The sequence below is a fragment of the Punica granatum genome, chromosome 8 (genome assembly GCF_007655135.1).
Source record: "Punica granatum isolate Tunisia-2019 chromosome 8, ASM765513v2, whole genome shotgun sequence".
NCBI lineage: Eukaryota > Viridiplantae > Streptophyta > Magnoliopsida > Myrtales > Lythraceae > Punica > Punica granatum.
The window spans coordinates 23,240,354-23,260,073 of record NC_045134.1 but is presented as its reverse complement, the minus strand read 5'-3'; the positions used below and the strand labels follow the sequence as shown (position 1 = coordinate 23,260,073).

Below are 19,720 nucleotides of genomic sequence, written 5' to 3'. Positions count from 1 at the left end.
ACGGGTTACACGATTATAGTAATACGATTAAACACGTTTATGTAAACCTGTTTAATCGTGTATAATCGGGTTACATGGGTTCAACCTGGTAAGACACGCTTATTAATCGTGTCTAAACGGGTTGGACCCGTTTAACCCTAATATCAAAAATACCCAATTCGAACCCGTTTAACTCTGTGTCGTGTAATCGTGTCGTATCAAATATTGCCGGCCTAGTGACGATTAAGTATTTGTTCATCACCTTTTATGAAGTAAATTGCCCGTGTAGAAGACATGTACAGAAATAGATGTCTACATTAATTAATTTGATTTAAAAAAATTGGCAAATTCAATTGCCAAATAGAACAAGTATTGCTACTAATTTCAAATACAAAGATCTCAGTTAATTACTTGTAGTTAGTCTTAAGCCTAGTACAATTGTCCTTTACCTTCTGGAAGCATAGTTGCTCATTAGGAAATTGCTTTCCCATATTCACCGCCATCTCTTCCCAATCGTTTTGCTTATAACATGTGGTGTGGCTCCTTTTCAACTTGTCAACCATGATATGAATGAAAGCCAACTCCATCCGATCAATCCACTCAATGACATTCTCACCCTTAGGAGCCATGATCGATAAACTTGTCGGACCAAAACTTCCACATATAACAAGCAAACAAAATGAATAACACAACATAAACAAGTTGCAGCAAAATGAATTTCAATTACTCAGCAATTGAGCGAGAAAATGTAAACACAGCTCTCTCGAGTATATACAAATTGAAATGGCGAAAACTATAGTTGCTACTTTCGCTTCTAAAGAGGTGATAACTACAGTTGCTATATACTCTTTACAAAAGTCCTCAAACCATACGATTTACGGTGTCAACAAGAAGAGAGATGAAGGCGGACAAGCATGACCTCCGCAGGATGATGCCTCCTCGGCCACCTAATTCTCAACCTAACCCTATTCACAATTCTTCTACTTGATTCTCAACAAAACTACATTCACTAGAATCACAAACCAGCAAAAAGGTTCCAAAAATCCCTAGCTTGCAATGAATCAAGACAATCCCAAAGAACAAAAATCACGGACCTGCAAAAACTCAGACCAGTTTGGTTCGGGTTCAGGAATAAAAAAGAATGCAGATGGCTCTCCCAAAAAACAAGCTATGCCTCCAACTTACAGAATGGAACAAGCTTAACCATAAAACAAGGCCATGCCTCCAATTCAGAGTAACCGAAACTAGAAAACAAGCTTCCTATCAATTCAGTGACCAGAGAAGCAAGAAAACCAACAATGTTTTGCAACCAACAAGGAGTAATCGAGAGAGAGGGCAGACGAAAATACCTCGACTGTAGATGGCTCTCTCAAGCAAAGGTGGACCAGTTCTTAAAGACTCCTGTACAGGTGAATAGAGCAATGGAGGGGGCCCTCGATAAAGACCTAAGTCGGGAATCTCTATCCTATGGTGACAGACCTCACTAACTCCGAAAATCTCTTATGACAAAGTCAAGCTTTGTACTGTTGGTCGCACGTCGTCTGTCCCCGTTGTCCTCACACACGAACACTCTGCAAATCACTGCCTGGAGGTCAATAATCGATCAAATGGCATCTTCCTTGTCACTAATTGCCAGTTTCCGACCTGAATTACCAGGTTTTTGTGCTCGATTTCAGTCGTAAATTGGAGTGCTTGCAGGGAACCCTAAAACAGAGGTTCGAGCTTGAAGAAAGGAGAAGGCAAATGGGGTTTCTGTTGGGTAGGAAGAGGGCCCCTACCCAACGATCATATGTGGCTACCGACCGGGGGATGTAGTTTTAGGGTGGGGAACTTGTGACAGACAAGTCAAACTTCTTCGACCGATGAGTCCCTCAATTTTCCAAACTGCGGCTTTATTTGTCAGCATGCAAGTAAAAATAAGGAGAATTGAACAACTTTTATTTCCCAAACACACCCTAATTTGTTCTTCTTAATCAAACTCATCATCATTCTTCGCTTATCATCTTTAAGCATTTCATTATTGTTAATGAAATTCTCATTGATCAGATCATCTTGAATTTAGCAAAAAATTAGTAACATAAGTTTTGATGATAATTTTATAATTATAATGTTTATGGATAAGTTTTGATGATAATTTTATAATTATAATGTTTATGGATAAGTATTGATGATATATTAAAATTAAAATATTTTACGTCTAAATATATTTACGCATATAAAAATAAAAAAATTATTTATAAAATTTTAATTTATATGTATTTACTAATTTAATCTTATTTAACCCAAATGGTATATGTATTTACAATTATATCATTACTTATTACACTATATTCAAGTTTATATATTATATAGATGAGGCAATATTGAAAAGGAAAGTTACACCAACTATTTCCTTTTCAAATTTATAATATATAGAGTGTAATTTGACATATTTGAAGACCTTTTTTTAAAAGGATGAATGTAATAATTGGAAGGGCCAATTTGGAATACGAAGGTAAGATGGAGGTTTTTTTTCGGCCTTTACAATAGTAGAGAAAAGAAAATAAATTTTTTTTTTAACATTTTTTAACATTCAGCTGTGAACAAATAAAGAGAAAATAATACCATACTAAACATTTTATTTATTTTTTCATGCTGCAACACAAATTGAAATAATTTCATCATACAATATGAAAAAAATTCACCCCATAGCATTTTGTCTATTATTTTCACCGTACAACATTGTTTTTTAATGTGGCGACTTTTTTGAGTTAGTTTGCAGAAATGGAAACTTAAGGGACCTAAAACATATTAACGAAAGTAAAAATAATATAAAATTAAAAAAATAAAAGGTGAAATCGGAGAAGGGTGTGTGTAAGTCCCTGCCGGCCACCCACTCCCTGATCAAGGTCATTGGCGCGGTCTGATCCGGCCAGTAACATCAGTCTTGGGGTGGATAGCCAGCAAGGTCGCTGCCACCCCCAGTTCGTGATATCCCATGCAGTTGGGATCCCTCAAATCAGGAGGGTTGGGGCACCACCACTAACCACCCACCTCATTATCGAGGTTGCTAGTGTGGATTCAACTAGCTAGCGACCTTGGTCGGGGGGTGGGAGCTAGCCGTCGACCTTTATCGGGGGTAGGGGCGCCCCCGTCGGCCATCCCATCCCCTGAACAAGGTTGTTAGCGCAATTTGAGCCAAATGACGACCTCAATCATGGGTTGGGTGACCCAATAGGGCATCCCCACCCACCCTTCCGATCCTGGCCTATAATTTTCTCTCTTTTCTTTTAATTTTAAAATTTTATATTTTGTTTAATTTATTTTAAGTCTCTCAAATTGCAATTCCTGTAAAACTATTCAAAAAAAGTCATTGCATTAACATTCCATCCATTTTTTAACGGAATGATGATGAAATGTTGCCCTGAGTAAAAAAAAGTTCATGACATGAAATTATTTTAATTTGTGCTGTAACGTGGAAAAAAAACATGTAGGGGACGTTTGTTTCTATAAAAAATTCAAACTTTACAATGTAAAGTTTGCTTTACATAATATTTTACGGCATTTATTTTTAGGATTATAAAAGTTAAATATTGTAATCATTTTTGCTCGAATTAAAATTTTACAGCCGTGATAGTAACGATTTTGTATTCAAAATAGGTAAAATTATTATATTACAACGGAGATTATGATCGTGAAACTCACCATCATTTCTATAAAAATAAATTATATATTATATTATTATTCACATTCTCCATACTATAATATAATTTATCAAACACAACAATCTCACATTTTAACTTTCAATCCCGAGAAAAAAAATTTCATAATTGAATTTTTCTTCCAATATGTAATCTAGCAAATACTCGAACCGAGCGACCCAGTAGGGTATGCCTGGATGGTGTTATTTTCTCCAAAAGAAAAGTGAAAAATCAGCTTTGAGAAAATGAAATTCGAAGAATAGTCAAATTCAGCTGTTTCTGCTCAATGCCGTCTCTGACACACAACGCCGACGCCTAAGGTCTGCTTCCGATCTCCCTTCCCTACGACATGCATCGGCCCCCGCCCGTCCCAGTGCTCCTCATCTTGCTGTCTCTGGCCCTGGCAGGCCGGGTCAGCTCCCACGAGGAGTCCGGCGAGTGGAGCTGCGACTCCTCCGCGTCGGAGATCCGTGTGGAGGCACCGTTCCTTCCCGGAATCATCACCCTCGATTCCTCGACCCCGACGATGACAAGGAGTACGGCGGCGGGAAGATGACCGTTAAGGTAAGGATTGCGATCCTAGCTGCCTTCGATTGCTTTGAACTAGATGATGTTGATGTGCGCGGTAGAGGCATCTGATTGGTTGATGCGTGATTGTGTAGCTGAAGGGGGTGGCAGGTTGACTTTATGGAAGGCCTTTTGGGTTATGGAAAGCGCAGTTGATCGTCTCTTTCTCTGGGGTGTTTCTATGGCTTTAGCTTTAGGTGGCAATTTTTGTCGATGAGTGGAGTTGCATTCCTTGCTTCAGTTCATGTGATTTGATCCATGCAATGTTTAATTGAGATTACTGTAGAAGCTGAACTGGTCGGGAATTGTTCTCATGCGAGTCGATGTATCTGCTCATGCCAAGCTTTGCTAGTCATAGTTAGCTTGTGGTTGTAAGTCCGTTGTACTCCTTTTGTTTCGGCGGGCTGTCGAAATCCATGGCAATTTGGGGGCAATAAGATCTATATCGGGTTACAATTGTGATGGTTGGAGTAATTGTTGTTTTCCACAGATGCGAGCTCTCATTGTGGGCACGCTCCCTTTTTCTTTTTTCCTCCTCATTGATTCTAGATGTTATGTTATCTGTGGCAGATATTTATTTCTGGCCTTAAATTGACGGTCATCTCCAATTTGATTTGATTTGATTTCATCTCCAATTTGATTTGATTTGATTTTGTGCGCATGTAGGCTTTGCATGATGGGAAGGATGTCGTCTTCTTATTACAAGATGGGGATTATGCTTACTCCAAAGGGTAAGCATAACTTCCTTGATGAAGGACCACTAATTAATTTGAGATGTATATTTTGCGGCCTTTTCAATTGGTTGAGCATTTTAGCCTGTCACGATCTTGCAAGTAGAAGGGGCCTGTAGTGGAAACTTCGATTTTGATGCAGTCATTGTGCTTGAAATTGCTGTAGAGCAAATTGATGCAGTCTCTTGCGGACTTGAGTTAGTTTAATAAATGAAATTCACAAGTCTTTCTGTTTATCTTTGCACTTCATAATTTTTCTTTGTGAAATGCAGCAAAAATACCAGATGCCCCTCAGTCGATCTCATGTTCCAGATTGGTGAGAGTGGGACATATCATAATTTAAGTGATTCATGTACCTTGCATTCGAAACTTTCTGCTCCCACTTATTCTTTCCTTCTCATAATGGATTAGTAATGTGCATGAATAATTTAATAGATGGGAGGGTGTAAAGAGGGACGTGATAGTTGCACCAATAAGACTTGCAAAGGTCATGAGGTTGACATCATGCACTTTTCGATCGGAAATGCCAACCCGGGACGACTTTATGGTGGCAATCTAATAAACAATGGAGAGGGGAATGGAGGCGACAGGTAAAAGTAATCTTATCATATCTTAAACTATTGACAAAAATGTTTTATTGTTGGATTCTAGTAAATCGCAAAAGAGTTTCTATTAAACTGTGAAGGTTGGTAACTAGGTTTGACCATCTGGTGGATCTTTATGCTTTGACGCCGCATTGCAGATACATTGATGGAACTGGTCCTTCAGGTAATTCTATGCATAAGATTATACATTTTCTTCATTCTAGTGGGAAATGAAATCTGCAAACATGGAAGAAGAGGGATTGACTCTTTATCATGAAAGAAAGAAAGGTAAGGGGGCAACAAGACAAAGGCTTACAAAGCCAATTAGATTGGTAGAAATAATTATTCAATATTTAATACCAACCATTAATTTATGAAGACTTTAAACATAGATTACATATGGAAACCGGTGTATGAATTAAGTATAAATTAAAGGTATTTTGATACTGTCTGGAGATCACAGACTTTAACCTTGCACTTTATATATAAAATGAAATCTTGTTGCTGGAAAACAATTAAATGTAACTGCACAAGCATGTAACATTGCATTTCATCTATATTTGTTGTTCCTCAAGTCTCCTCTATCTCAGAGTTAATTTCAATTAGAGGGTGAATGCGGCTTGATGAACCGGGAAAAAGGAAGTACATAACAGGCCACCAACAACCATGGTTACCCAATCTGACTGTTCAATTGTTAGCTTAAAAAAATCTATGGAATGTCTTAAGGGTGTAAATTTTGATTTCGCCGAAAGATACTATATGACTTCACTTTGCTTGTACTTCAAAATTCTGTGAAACAAATTGGTGTTTAGTTCACATTCATGCTAGTTCTATTTGAAGAGGAGGCAACATGAACACTTCAATGGGAGCTTTCTGCACCGAGAAATGGTTTGTTGAAGTTGATAAGAGTGCACTAACTATTTGGTTGTAAAGCTTTGTGCTTCCTTGAAGGCTTATGAATTGTTCATCGCCAAATTCAATGAAACTTCTGCTCTTGTGCTGCAACTTTTAACTGTTATATTTTCCTTTCCACCACAAGGTTGGATTAGGCCTCAACAAATCATATAAATGGCATACAGTTACTCTTCTGTTTGCTTTCTCTCTTCATTAATCCCTCCCCACTATGAACTGTCAATAAAGTAGAAAAAAGTCAAGTATACATGCTGATCTTTGATGATCATCATCTGCCATCATCAGGAAATGACACCAGTGCGCAAAATAACTGGAATGGGGCATGGTGGCATAGCAGCCTCTCTGTTCAGTCAGGTATTTACGTTTTTCAATTTTTCCATATTCAAAGGCTATCTATTAAATGAATTAATGAGGTGGCCAAATGCTGATAGTATTAGATCAACACGGTTCAATTAGGATGGCTGTTATTGATAGAGTTGTGCAGGCTCAATAAACGTGCAACATTGATAATCTAGCTTATAAATGCCATTTGGTCCATTCTTACTGCAGACAGTGATTACTACTTTGTTTACCCTATGCCATGGGCTGGAAAAAGTAACTGATTTGACTGGTCGATAAGTGATTTGTATTTTGGTCTTTAACACTGGAAGAACTTAGCCTTTTGATATTCCATCTTGATAATATGAAGGGATTGATTTTTATGTAAATATTAGCCTTATAACTTTAACCTCTATATTGGCTTAGTATGTAACATGGCATATTTCAAATTTTACGCCTTTCAGGTTTTGTTGAGGAAGACGGTCCATATGCTTCAAATGTTCAGAAGGGTACATATTACTTTGAATTCTCACGGCCTTTGAGAACAATGGATCGCCTTCAACAGGTCAAAAACTCATCTATGATTTTCGCGTTTCTTTTTTTTATTTTTTTTCTATGTGCTGGATAGAATGTTCTGCATCGCTGAGTAAGATCAGTTGCCAAAAAGTTGTTTTATATATTTCCATGTTCTTGGAGAATATCCTGCTAAAGAAAAGCACTGCAATAACTTTCAATTGTTTGGACAGAGGATGAACTTAATACGGCGCTTTAAAGAGTATACACCATCATGTTCTTAATATATCAAGCGTTGGTTGATTGATATAACAGTTGCTTTGTAAATTGTACACTTCTTTTGTGTGCAATTTCTGTTTTATTTGAGAAACAGACATCACTCCAAAATCCAGAAATTTATCCTTTGTTTAGAAGCTTAGATATGTTGCGTCATAATGAAGCACTACCCGATTTCCATAGGATGCACAGTTTACGGTTGGTGGAACAGCCGAAATGTCCGTAGCATTCTGGTACCCTGTTAATGGAAACCCATGGCATGGATCTGTCCACTTCTCCATCAACCGACTGGGTCTCAATGGACATTCCCTCTGGCAAGTCACTCCTCACAAAAACTGCCTCGTCAGGTAGTTTGTGGGATGCTGCAAGTGCTTTCTCTCTACTATTCTCAATGATATCCCTGTGCCTCTCTGTTTTCATAGCCTATCGAATTTTCGGACCCAAGTCCGCGCAGTATAAGCCCATGGAGATATCTCTAGGGTAGTTTGCTCTTGCCCTACAATTTTAGGAATTGTACTGTTGATAAATGAGAGACTGTACTGCTTTGCATAGGTTTTAGTAGTTCAAAGTTTTGCCATTCAGAGTCCAATTCTTTAGATCAATAAAGTCTCACTTTTTTTTTTAGGGCTTTTTCATAAGTAGTGGGTGTCCTTATTTAATTCCAGTTTTGTGCTGCCTTTTGGTTTGCTTTCTGTGTCACGTCCTTACAGTTTATTAATAATGCATGCCCTTATCTTCTTGTGAATGATTGGTTGTGCCTCTTGCTCGGACGAGTTCAGAGAGAAACCGAGAATGCTACTCTTTGTACATGCAAATAAGAACTTCCTCATAGACTTAACTTACTTGATGCCGTCAATGTATATGTGAACTTCTGAATTAGTATCTTGGAATAAATCCGTATTTGTAAAAGGTCTAAAGAAAATAAAGTCTTAATAAATTGGACTCAAGAAATTTAGCACCAGAAAAACTGAAATCCCTCATCAATTTTCTGTCTGAATGAATACATTATGAATAATTCTGGCACAATTACTCTATATATACACAATTAAGCTGATGTTATCATTTATAAGACTTTATGATTGAGTTGGTTCCCATAAAGTCATTTTCCTACATTCCAATTTTGGTTGCATTGCCTAATTAAAAACTAAGCATATTATCGCAGAAGTCGATATTAACAATGCGTCACAAATCCTAGCCAGCCGAGTACTTATTACATACATGCATAGCCAGCCGAGTACTTATTACATACATGCATGGTGTGTATTTTTATATTAATACTAGTCGTGGAGCCCGTGCATTGCGCGAGATAGAATTTAATATTTTTTTTGAAGAATTTTATAATATAGTGCTTAAACATTTATGTATATTAATATATATCATTATAATTTATATTTCCTTTAATATTATTATTTATGAGATTTACTAATAACTTTGATAGTAAAGATTATGAAATAATTCTTATTAAAAAAATGACAAACTGAAATTAGTATGTTAGTGTATAAGTTATAAAATGGGAAAAAATTTGAAAAACTCGCTTTTTTAAAATTGAAGAGTTGACATCTAACTCAAAATAATAGATATGTTTGGTCTTTAACATTTTCAATATTTGTATGCTGTTGTATTGTATTAAAAACTGAGCTTCTGAAAAAAAATTATTTTTATAAATTTGTTCTTGGATAAAATTAATACACCTAAAAGGATCAAATTAATTCATCTTTTATTATTCTTTTCAATTAATACATAAAAGTATATAACTACTATATTTATATATATGTATGCCATGATGATTAAACTTCCAACCAGAACTATCAAGCATAATTAAAACAGAGAGACATGATTAATATATCATAACCATCTCTCGGTTCAATTGTCTTCCTCAACTATACATATGGTGAGCAGCTAAAATTATTATTATTATTATATATATATATATATATATATGCAATTGGAGTTGGAAAGATAAATAATAATGAACTCCAATTAATTAATGTTGAATCAAGAATAAAGGAATTTAATTATGAAATTTGCACACGAAAAATTATAAATCAATCAATAAATAAATATGGCAGAATTAATATATATATTTATAAATATAGTTTCATTCAAAAGAAATTAATATATATATATATGTATATGTAGTTAGCATGCAAGTCAATGAGATGCAAATTGATTAAATGGTAATTATGGAACATGAGATGCAGCCATGCTACGCTAAGATCAAATCAGATTAACATGGAATGAGAATAAATTTAAAGGAATTCCATCGAATATGAACCATGGTTCTCATACATAAGAGACGTACTTGGGATTTTCTTGCAGATTTTACAGGTCAATAGAAGCATAACGGTGAAATTAGTAAGAAGCAAAAAGCACATGAGACTCGGTGATGCAAACCTCCGATCATGAACCCCCACCACACTTCGATTTAAAAGGAATATACTGGATTTATATGTAGAAAATTATGGATATCTATTACCCAACTTGGGATTTACGATATACTTAGTTGATCCATAGAACTCGACACTTTAGGAAATAAATCTGATTCAGGAAATAAATCTGATTTTGTGCAATTGATGAGGGTTTGATAAAGAATTTCAAAACATTCTGTTGATAATTTTATAACTAAATATAATTAATTTTCAAAGATTTTGGTCGAAAGATTTTATTGATAATTTTATAATATAAAATAATAAAATTAAATTTTTAACTAAAAATATTAGGAAATAATGAAAATTTCATTCAGAAACGGAGCGTCAAAATATTTTGTTTATAATTTTATGACAAATATAAGTAATTTCCAAAGATTTTGTTCGAAAGATTGTATTGATAATTTTATAACATAAAATAATAAAATTAAAATTTTTAGCCCAAAAATCCGAGAAAATTTCTTTCAGAAACGGAGCGTTTTGAGACCATATGGTCGGGCCCATTTAGTATCTTTATATACATAAGATAATATAGTTATGAATTTTAATTCTTTTTATTTTTCAAAATACTAGTGAGTGGTCTGCGCGCACCACGTATATAATTTGAACATAAATAAATTTATAAGAAATCCAAAAGTTTGCTAGTTCGTGGTATTAATATTGTCATTACAGTTTGTGGTATCTGTTTATTTCCAGCTATTCTTTTAATCTTAAATACAAACATGGGATCCTTAATAATGTGACAAAATGATTTAATTTTTTATAAAACAATATGAAGCCAAGGTTGATTTTCCGGTAATAAGGGAGACACATAGGCCTATTACAAGACAAGGAAATAAAGCTAAATAAAGGGACACATAAGTCCCACTGATGATGATCGAATCTATAACCTCTTGGTTCTAAGCGGCGTCTCGTGCTCACCGCTTCCTCATGCCAAGATCGATTTTATTAATGGGAGAAAGAGAGAGAGGAGGAGGAAAAGGAGATGATTCGGATATTAACTAATGGCCATAACAGAGAAAGAGGAGAGGAGGGATGAAGGAAGGAAGAGATATTCCGATATTAATTAATGGCCGTAACACTGAAGCTTGGTGATTTTAAGCTAAGAATATGATATCATTCTTTGCCTCTTAGCGAAGTTAACATACATTCAAAGGCAACTCAAAATTGTGACAAGAGGAGCTTAGCATAATAAAACTGAACAACTTCGCAATTCGTTGATCTTTGTCAGACATCAACTGTAAGACTGAGATACTTTAACCCAAAAAATTGGAACAAGAGAGAGACCGAAATGAAAGAATTTTAATCATAAAGGAGAAGATTCGAATATTGATGTAGCTTAAGTTGAGAATGTGATATCATTCTTTGCCTCTTAGTTAAGTCACATAATACTCAAAGGCAACTGATCAGGCAAACTCATATTTTGGACACTAAATTCATCTTCTGAAACTGTTATCGTCATCATTTTCAACTTTCAGTCAAAAGACCCAAATGGCTGATATCGCGAACAATGTGTTTGGCGCTTGCCTCACGTGCTGGGATCGCACGGCGAATTACCGGAGGTACATCAAGAGTCTTGGTGACAATTTGAAAGCCCTCGAGAGCAAGATGGCAGAGCTGCGATGTGTCTATGATGACGTGAACCGACTGGTCTCAACAGCTGAAAAAGGAGAACGATGGATCCGAAGGCCCATCGCGGATGGCTGGTTGCAGAGGGTGGAAACCCATAGGAAGGAAGTCGAAGAGATTCTGGTCAAGGGGAAGGAGATGATGGGGATGACTTGCCTGTGCGGACTCTGTTTCAGTAATTGCCGCGCACGTTACAGGCAGTCGAAGCTTGCCAAGGCAAAGAGAGCCGAGATAGAGGAGACGCTAGACCAAGGTGGTAAATTCAACTGCAATGAAGATGTTGCCTACGAGCCTGCTGATTTGAAGCTCGAGAGATCTCTTGAGGCTCTCAGCCGCAAGAGAGATGAATTGCACGATGTCTTTGAGACAGTGAAGCAACAAGTTTCTTGAAGTGGGCGGCTGGTTGGAGCGAGTGCAGCTTCTTCTCGAGAAAGAAGTGCGAGAGATTCTCGAGCAAGGGGAGCAGGAAATGAAGAAAGGCTTCCAGGGAGTTGGAGGGGTCTCTCTCTCTGAGTCTGAAAGGTAAGATTCATCTTGCTGCCTGCTTGAATGTATTAGTTTACAACTCATGTCCTCATCTTGTGGATCGGGCTCAAATCCCAACTAGGTTGATCTTGTTACGAAAAATGGTCCCTTTTAATTGGTTTTCTAATCTCTTCATCAACAGGAACTCCACATCATATTACGAGCTATCAAAGTGTGCCGAGAAGACGCGAGCCACTTTGGAAGAAGAGCTTCGCAAGGCCAGCAGTTTCACAGTTTTCACCTACAAGCCAGATGATCCCCCGATGTTTGAGAAACCTCTCGAGCCGCCAGTGGGCTTAGATTCCAGCTTTGAGGAGGTATGGGAGTGGGTTCAAGATGAAAGCGTGAGACGTATAGGGATATATGGCATGGGCGGTGTGGGAAAGACCACCCTCTTAAAGAATATCCACAATGAAATCCTGAGAAGGCAGGATAAATATGATGTGGTTGCTTGGATTGTGGTGTCCCGACCAACTGATCCTACAAAAATTCAGAAAGCCATCTGGGAGAAATTGAATCTCGATCGATCTGAATTTGATCGCACCAGTGAATCGGATAGAACTGGCAAGATATATAGCATTATGAAGAGGAAGAGTTTTCTGCTCTTTTTGGATGACATATGGGAGAAAATAGATCTCTTGAATCTTGGCATTCCTTATCGTGGTCATGAATGGAAATCAAAGATCATCTTCACAACCCGATCAGAGGAAGTATGTGGTCAAATGCAAGCTGAGAGGACAAAGAAGATTGATTGTTTGCCACCAGATAAAGCCCTCGAACTATTCCGAGAGAAGGTGGGTGAAGAAACTTGGACCGCCCATGTTGAAATCCCAAGGCTTGCCGAATGTCTAGTTAAAGAGTGCGCGTACTTGCCGCTTGCTCTTATTACTGTAGGGGCAGCTATGGCCAGTAGGAAGGATCCCGATAAATGGCGACGAGCTATTGAATATTTGCAGAATCGCCCATCAGGCTTTGCAAGAATGGCAGAAAGGGTGCTGTCCGTGCTAGAATTTAGCTATGAAGCTTTGCCAAATGAAACGCAGAAGAAGTGCTTCTTGTATTGTTCAACATTCCCAGAGGATTTTGTGTATCACATGGATGAGTTGATTGATCTATGGATGGGGGAGGGCTTTCTCAGCGAATGCGATGGTTCACATGAAGCACGTAATTTGGGAATCAATATAATCGAACACCTCATAGATGTTTGTTTGTTGGAGGAAGTTGACAATTCTATTTTTGGCGAAACAACTTTTAAAATGCATGATGTAGTTCGAGATATGGCTTTATGGTTGGTATCTGAGCATGGGCAGAAGAAGAATAAGATAGTATGTCTGGAAAAGCAGAGGTCCTTTGAGCCGAAGGAATTTATGAAGTGGACTAATGCAGAAACAATTTTTCTCCAGATTAGGCATCAAGAGATGGAAAACTTCCCTGTAACACCCACGGCTTTTTCCAGTCTATCTACTCTGATAAAACGGGATACCAGTGTGAAGACATTTCCGAAAGGATTCTTTTCTTCCATGCCATTGTTGAGAGTGCTGGATTTGTCACTCAATAGTCACTTGGAAGAGTTACCAGAAGATATTGGAGCACTAGTAAATTTGAGGTACCTTAATTTGTGGTGGACACAAATAACGAAGCTGCCTGTGGAGCTGAAGACTCTGACAAAGTTGGTGTTTCTGCTTTTAGATGATCGATGTGGTGTTCCGAAGGGACTGGTCCCAAGTCTGCCATTCTTAAGAGTGTTTAGTTGGGTTATGGGAAAGTGGGGTAACCCAATAAATGAGGGAGAAGAGCTCAATGTGATTGAGGAGCTGAATGGCATGAACAACCAAATAGATGATGTTTGCTTGGGATTACACTTTGCCGCTAGTGTCCAAGAATTACTCACGGACTGCCCACACTTGCAGAGGTGCTTAAGAGAACTCGATCTTGGAAGGTGTGTGGGTTTGCGGTCACTTATAATCCCGAAGCCATCATTGAGGAGAATGGAGCATCTCAGAGTTCTATGGGTTTTGGAGTGTGAATTCGAAGAGATAAGTATTACAGTTGTACAATTACTAGTTTAGTATCTTAATATTACTAGTATCTCGTATTTTTGTATAGCATCTTTATTTTAGGCTAGATATCCTGCCTTTCTCTATAAGTCTAGAACTTTCTTCTTACAGCTGAATGTATTTTGCTCATATAAGAGATTCCTCTAGTGAATGAAATAATATCGAGGATTTGCAGACAATAGCAGCACCTCTCTCTTTTCGGTCCCATCACCTTCTCTCTTGGTTTCAACATGGTACCAGAGCAGTGAAGCCTAAGGGCCGTGTGGTTGAATTACAATCACATTCTCAATCTCGGCAAATCAGTCAAGCCGACTCCTTAATCAACCATGTCTGGAGGAAATACAAATACAGCTGCTTTCCCTCCTGCAGGAACCGTTCAGGTCGAAGCTGCACCACTTCCAGCAGCGCCTGCAGCAACTTTGGTGTCTCCATACACCGTAACTTCAGTTGATGGATCAGTTTTGCGACTCACTGAGTGCAAACTGAATGGAGAAAACTACCTTACCTGGTCTCAATTGATGCGGATTGCTCTCCGTGCTAAGAACAAGGTAGGGTTTATCGATGGAACTTTACCTGAGCCTGCAGATGGTGACCCCAACAAGCCATTATGGTTGATGGCGAATTCTCTGGTAGTTACATGGATGATAAACTCATTAGAAAAGGACTTGCAACTGAGCATAGCATGCATTGAGAATGCTCGGATCCTTTGGGAAGATTTGAGGCAACGTTTTGCTCAGGGAAACGAGACACGGATTTACCAACTGAAGAGCGAGGTATATGCATATCGGCAGGAAGGGAAATTGGTGGCCGAGTACTATGGGTCCCTTAAGGGGCTTTGGGATGAACTAGACAATCTCCTTGAGTCTATGACCTGCTCCTGTGCGTGTGTTTGTGGAGCAGCACATAATCGACTGGGACTGAGAGAAAGGGAGAAAGCTCATCAGTTTCTCATGGGATTAAATCCCGAGTTTGCTACGGTTCGTTCCAACATACTTAGCATGGATCCTTTTCCTAACCTTAATCGTGTTTATCAGATGGTCTGTCAGGATGAGCGACAAAGGACCATAGTTCGTTCCCAGGAGACACAAAGACAGGAAGCTACTGCATTTGCCGTAAAGGCAGTAGATGATGGCGGACCTGTAACGCAGCAAGGTGGAAACCGACCCCATTGCGACTACTGCAATCGAATTGGGCATACAAGGAGCACCTGTTATAAACTGAATGGGCGTCCAACGAACTCGGATGGACATCGAAATTCTGGTGGCTGGGACAGTCAGTATAAAGCAGGAAATTCGAAAGGATCGAGAGGGGGTTTCGGTAAGAAGCATCACGGTTTTCAAGGGAAAAGGCCTGGAGCTGGTTTCAATCAAGCAAATGCGGTACAAACAGTGACTCAGTCGTCTCCAACGTTGCCATTTTCTGAAGAACAAATTCAACGGCTACTCAGTCTAGTCGGGCCTGATGAAGAGGGTGAAAACCAGACCGGTAATCGATTTAATTTTATATCTTGCAATGAGACATGGATTATTGACACCGGAGCCTCTAGACACATGACTGGTTGTTCTCGTTTCTTATTTGGATCATCAATTTTGCGAGACGATTCACCCGTTTTTATTCCAAACGGAAAATCAGTTCAGGCTACACATACTGGCAATGTGCACATTGGAGGCAATTTCGTATTGTCTAAAGTCCTGCTTGTTCCAGATTTCGATTGCAATCTCATATCTGTTGCGCGGCTTTCAAAAGAAATGAATTGCCATATAATATTTTCCTCTGACTTATGCATTATTCAGGACCGCGTGTCGAGGAAGATGATTGGAGTAGGTGAGCTCCATGGGGGAGTCTATCTTTTGCGATATTTTGCTCAAACTCGTGAAGTTAATAAGGTGGCGGTAGTAAGAGAGAATGATGTGTGGCACAAAAGATTGGGACATCCATCTCCCCGTATCGTTATTCCCGGTTTATTGTTGAAGAATGATATGAATAAAGATTGTGAGGTTTGTCATAAAGCCAATCAAACTAGATCTAAATTCCCGAGTAGTTTTAATAAAGCGAGCTCTATTTTTCAATTGGTGCATGTTGATATATGGGGTGCTTATAGAGTTCGTTCTCATTCGGGTGCATATTATTTTTTAACTATAGTCGATGACTTCAGTAGAGGCTTGTGGGTTTATTTGATGCGAGACAAGTCAGAGGCAAAACGGCATTTAATGAATTTTTGCAATCTCGTGCAAAATCAATTTGATACAAATGTGAAGATAATTCGAAGCGACAATGGGTCGGAGTTTCTATCTCGAGACATGCAAGAATACTATTCACAGAAGGGAATTATTCATCAAACTTCATGTGTTGACACTCTTCAACAAAATGGGCAAGTTGAGCGAAAGCATCGACATCTCCTAAATGTTGCACGGGCATTACTTATTCAAGCCTCTCTACCGGGAAAATTTTGGGGGGAGTGTATTTTATCGGCGGCTTATTTGATCAACATCACGCCTACTCCAATATTATCCGGGAAAAGTCCACACGAAGTATTATTTGGCAAGATTCCTATCTATTCACACTTGAGAGTGTTCGGCTCTCTCTATTATGAGCAAATAAGACCACCACCTACGAACAAGTTCAAGGAACGAGCACGGAGATGTATTTTTGTGGGATATCCCCATGGCAAGAAGGGATGGCGTGTCTATGATTTAAAGACCAAAGAATTTTTCGTCTCAAGAGATGTCAGTTTTTACGAGAATACGTTTCCTTACGAAGACTCGGGAACAAATGGAACGGAAATGGGCACACCACTGCACTGGGAAGAAGAATACATTGCGGGCCAGCATGATGAAATCCACAGTCCATTATATAAAGTCGGTGTGGGAGGCCCAGAAGAGAGCCCAATAGGGCCGATTGACAGTCCAGTGGGTCACATAATTCCGGATCCAGCTTCTCCGGGCGGCGTCTCCTCTTCGTCCGAGAAGACCAATCCGCTGCAGGAATTCGGCCCAAGCTCAATACAGAAGCCGGGTCCAGCTTCTCCGGGTGACGTCTCCTCCTCATCTGGAAAGCCCAATCAGTTGCAGGGATTCGGCCCAAGCTCAATTCAGAAGCCAGCCCATTCTCCATTAAATGCAGATAGGAACTCTGCTCAATCTCCTCCATCACCGGACTTCACAGGGGAGCTCGTCCTAAATCCAAGATCACCATCAGACATAATTTTAGAGGATGCTTCCATCTTACGACGATCAAATCGAATACGTAGGCCGCCTTTATTCCTCAAGGACTATGTATGTCATACGGCAATGATCGAGTCTTCCTCTCTTTGCTTAATCGAATCTCAGAATTCTTCAGGTACACCGTATCCTCTCCGCAACTATTTATCATATACGGGTGCTACCAATAAATACATATCGTTTCTTGCCACTTTAGATTTAGATGTCGAACCTCGTTCATATAGAGAGGCTGCTCGTGACCCGCGATGGCAAGCGGCTATGGCAGAGGAACTCTGAGCACTTGAACTCAACGGTACCTGGACTATGAGTAATTTACCCCCGGGGAAGAAACCTGTTGATTGTAAATGGGTCTACAAAATTAAGCGTCATGCTGATGGGTCTATTGAGAGATATAAAGCCCGCCTCGTAGCTAAAGGATTCACGCAAGTAGAAGGAGTTGACTTTAGTGAGACTTTTGCTCCTGTTGCCAAACTTGTGACAGTTAGATGCTTCCTTGCTGTTGCTGTTATGAAGAAATGGGAAATCCATCAGATGGATGTGCATAATGCATTCCTTCATGGTGATCTGCACGAGGAAGTTTATATGTCAGTTCCACCTGGTCTCTCTGCTACTCGACCAGGACAAGTATGTCGGCTTCTTAAATCTCTCTATGGCTTACGACAGGCTTCCAGGAATTGGTTTTCCAAATTAGTAGACGCCTTATTTGCATATGGATTTAGGCAGTCCGGAGCTGATCATTCTCTTTTTACTTACTCTAAAGATAGTATCTTCATTGCCGTCCTCGTCTATGTAGACGATTTATTAGTCGCCGGGAATTCACCTGCTCATTGTACCTCGTTCAAAAGGTACCTCAGTTCTTGCTTTCGTATTAAGGACTTAGGCACTTTACGGTATTTCCTTGGCATAGAAGTGTCTCGTATGGATTCAGGGTTGTTTCTTTGTCAACGGAAGTATGCCATTGACATTTTGTCTGAGTGTGGAATGCTTGATTCTCGTCCTTCTAGTTTTCCTATGGAGCAGAATCATCGACTTTCCTCCGATTCCGGTGCCCTGCTTACTGATCCAGGACAGTATCGTCAACTTGTTGGGCGTCTTCTCTATCTCACTATCACGAGGCCAGAAATCACCTACTCTGTCCAGATCCTATCGCAGTTTATGCAGACACCTCGTCAAGATCATTGGGACGCAGCTACTCGTGTCCTTCGTTACATTAAACAATCACCAGGGCAAGGAATCTTTATTCATCCAAAGTCATTGGAACTAGCTGCATTCTGTGATTCTGATTGGGCTAGTTGCCCTATGACCCGGCGTTCTATAACTGGCTACTTCATAACTATTGGAGGTAGTCCCATCTCTTGGAAAACAAAGAAGCAAACCACTGTTTCGCGTTCTTCTGCTGAAGCGGAATATAGGGCCATGGCTGCTACTGTTAGTGAGATCATCTGGTACGTAACTTATTATCGTCTCTTGGTGTCATTTTTCCTCGACCTACTCAACTATTTTGCGATAATCAGGCAGCACTTCACATTGCTGCCAATCCAGTCTTTCATGAACGTACGAAGCACATTGAGATCGATTGTCATTTCTTCCGTGACCATAGTAAGAACAATGTCATCACTACTGCACACGTCTCCACGAAACATCAATTGGCAGACTTGTTCACTAAGGCATTGGGGCGGGACCGTTTTCTGTTCCTTCTCGGCAAGTTGGTGTTCGTAATCCTCACGCACCAACTTGAAGGGGGGGTATTACAGTTGTACAATTACTAGTTTAGTATCTTAATATTACTAGTATCTCGTATTTTTGTATAGCATCTTTATTTTAGGCTAGATATCCTACCTTTCTCTATAAGTCTAGAACTTTCTTCTTACAGCTGAATGTATTTTGCTCATATAAGAGATTCCTCTAGTGAATGAAATAAGATCGAGGATTTGCAGACAATAGCAGCACCTCTCTCTTTTCGGTCCCATCACCTTCTCTCTTGGTTTCAACAATAAGCGTGGTAAAGGGAGAATCATACGGTTGCGGCGGTGAGACTGGGAGAAGTGATGGATCAGGATCTTCTCCTCATACTCTTCCTTCTTCTTATTATCCTGAACTAACTTCAAGTTGCCTGGAAAGTCAGAACTGCTTCCGTAGCCTCAAAAGGATAGTCATCGGGGCATGTAAAAGGTTAGAAGAAGTGACAACTGTAATTTATCATGCTCCCAGCCTTACCCACCTCTTAATCAGTGACTGTTCCGCGATGCGGGAACTGATAAGTGGGGATGTTGAAGATTCCCACGTGGACATAACGCTCTCA

The 19,720-nt window shown here is 39.2% G+C and overlaps 1 protein-coding gene, 1 long non-coding RNA gene and 1 pseudogene across 2 annotated transcripts; 2 read left to right on the top strand and 1 right to left on the bottom strand.

Moving 5' to 3' along the window:
* Window positions 1–276: 276 nt before the first annotated feature.
* LOC116187085 lies at window positions 277–1,771 on the bottom strand. The gene is made up of 2 exons (XR_004151973.1): window positions 1,329–1,771; window positions 277–633 (listed from the first exon to the last, which is right to left on the bottom strand). It is a non-coding gene; the product is annotated as an uncharacterized LOC116187085 (long non-coding RNA).
* A 2,215-nt stretch (window positions 1,772–3,986) lies between these two features.
* Window positions 3,987–8,305, top strand: LOC116187451 (annotated as a pseudogene).
* A 3,701-nt stretch (window positions 8,306–12,006) lies between these two features.
* Window positions 12,007–14,376, top strand: LOC116187427 (probable disease resistance protein At5g63020). The gene is made up of 2 exons (XM_031516113.1): window positions 12,007–12,137; window positions 12,283–14,376. The coding sequence occupies exons 1-2, from the start codon at window positions 12,085–12,087 to the stop codon at window positions 14,207–14,209; spliced, it is 1,980 nt and encodes a 659-aa protein (XP_031371973.1). The 5' UTR covers window positions 12,007–12,084; the 3' UTR covers window positions 14,210–14,376.
* The last annotated feature ends 5,344 nt before the right edge of the window (window positions 14,377–19,720 follow it).

Bases quoted from the DNA above. Each gene is read 5' to 3' on its own strand.
- LOC116187427 (XM_031516113.1), top strand. From the start codon at position 12,085: ATGAAGAAAGGCTTCCAGGGAGTTGGAGGGGTCTCTCTCTCTGAGTCT. The intron at 12,138-12,282 runs GTAAGATTCATC...CTTCATCAACAG, and splicing joins TCTCTCTCTGAGTCTGAAAG to GAACTCCACATCATATTACG.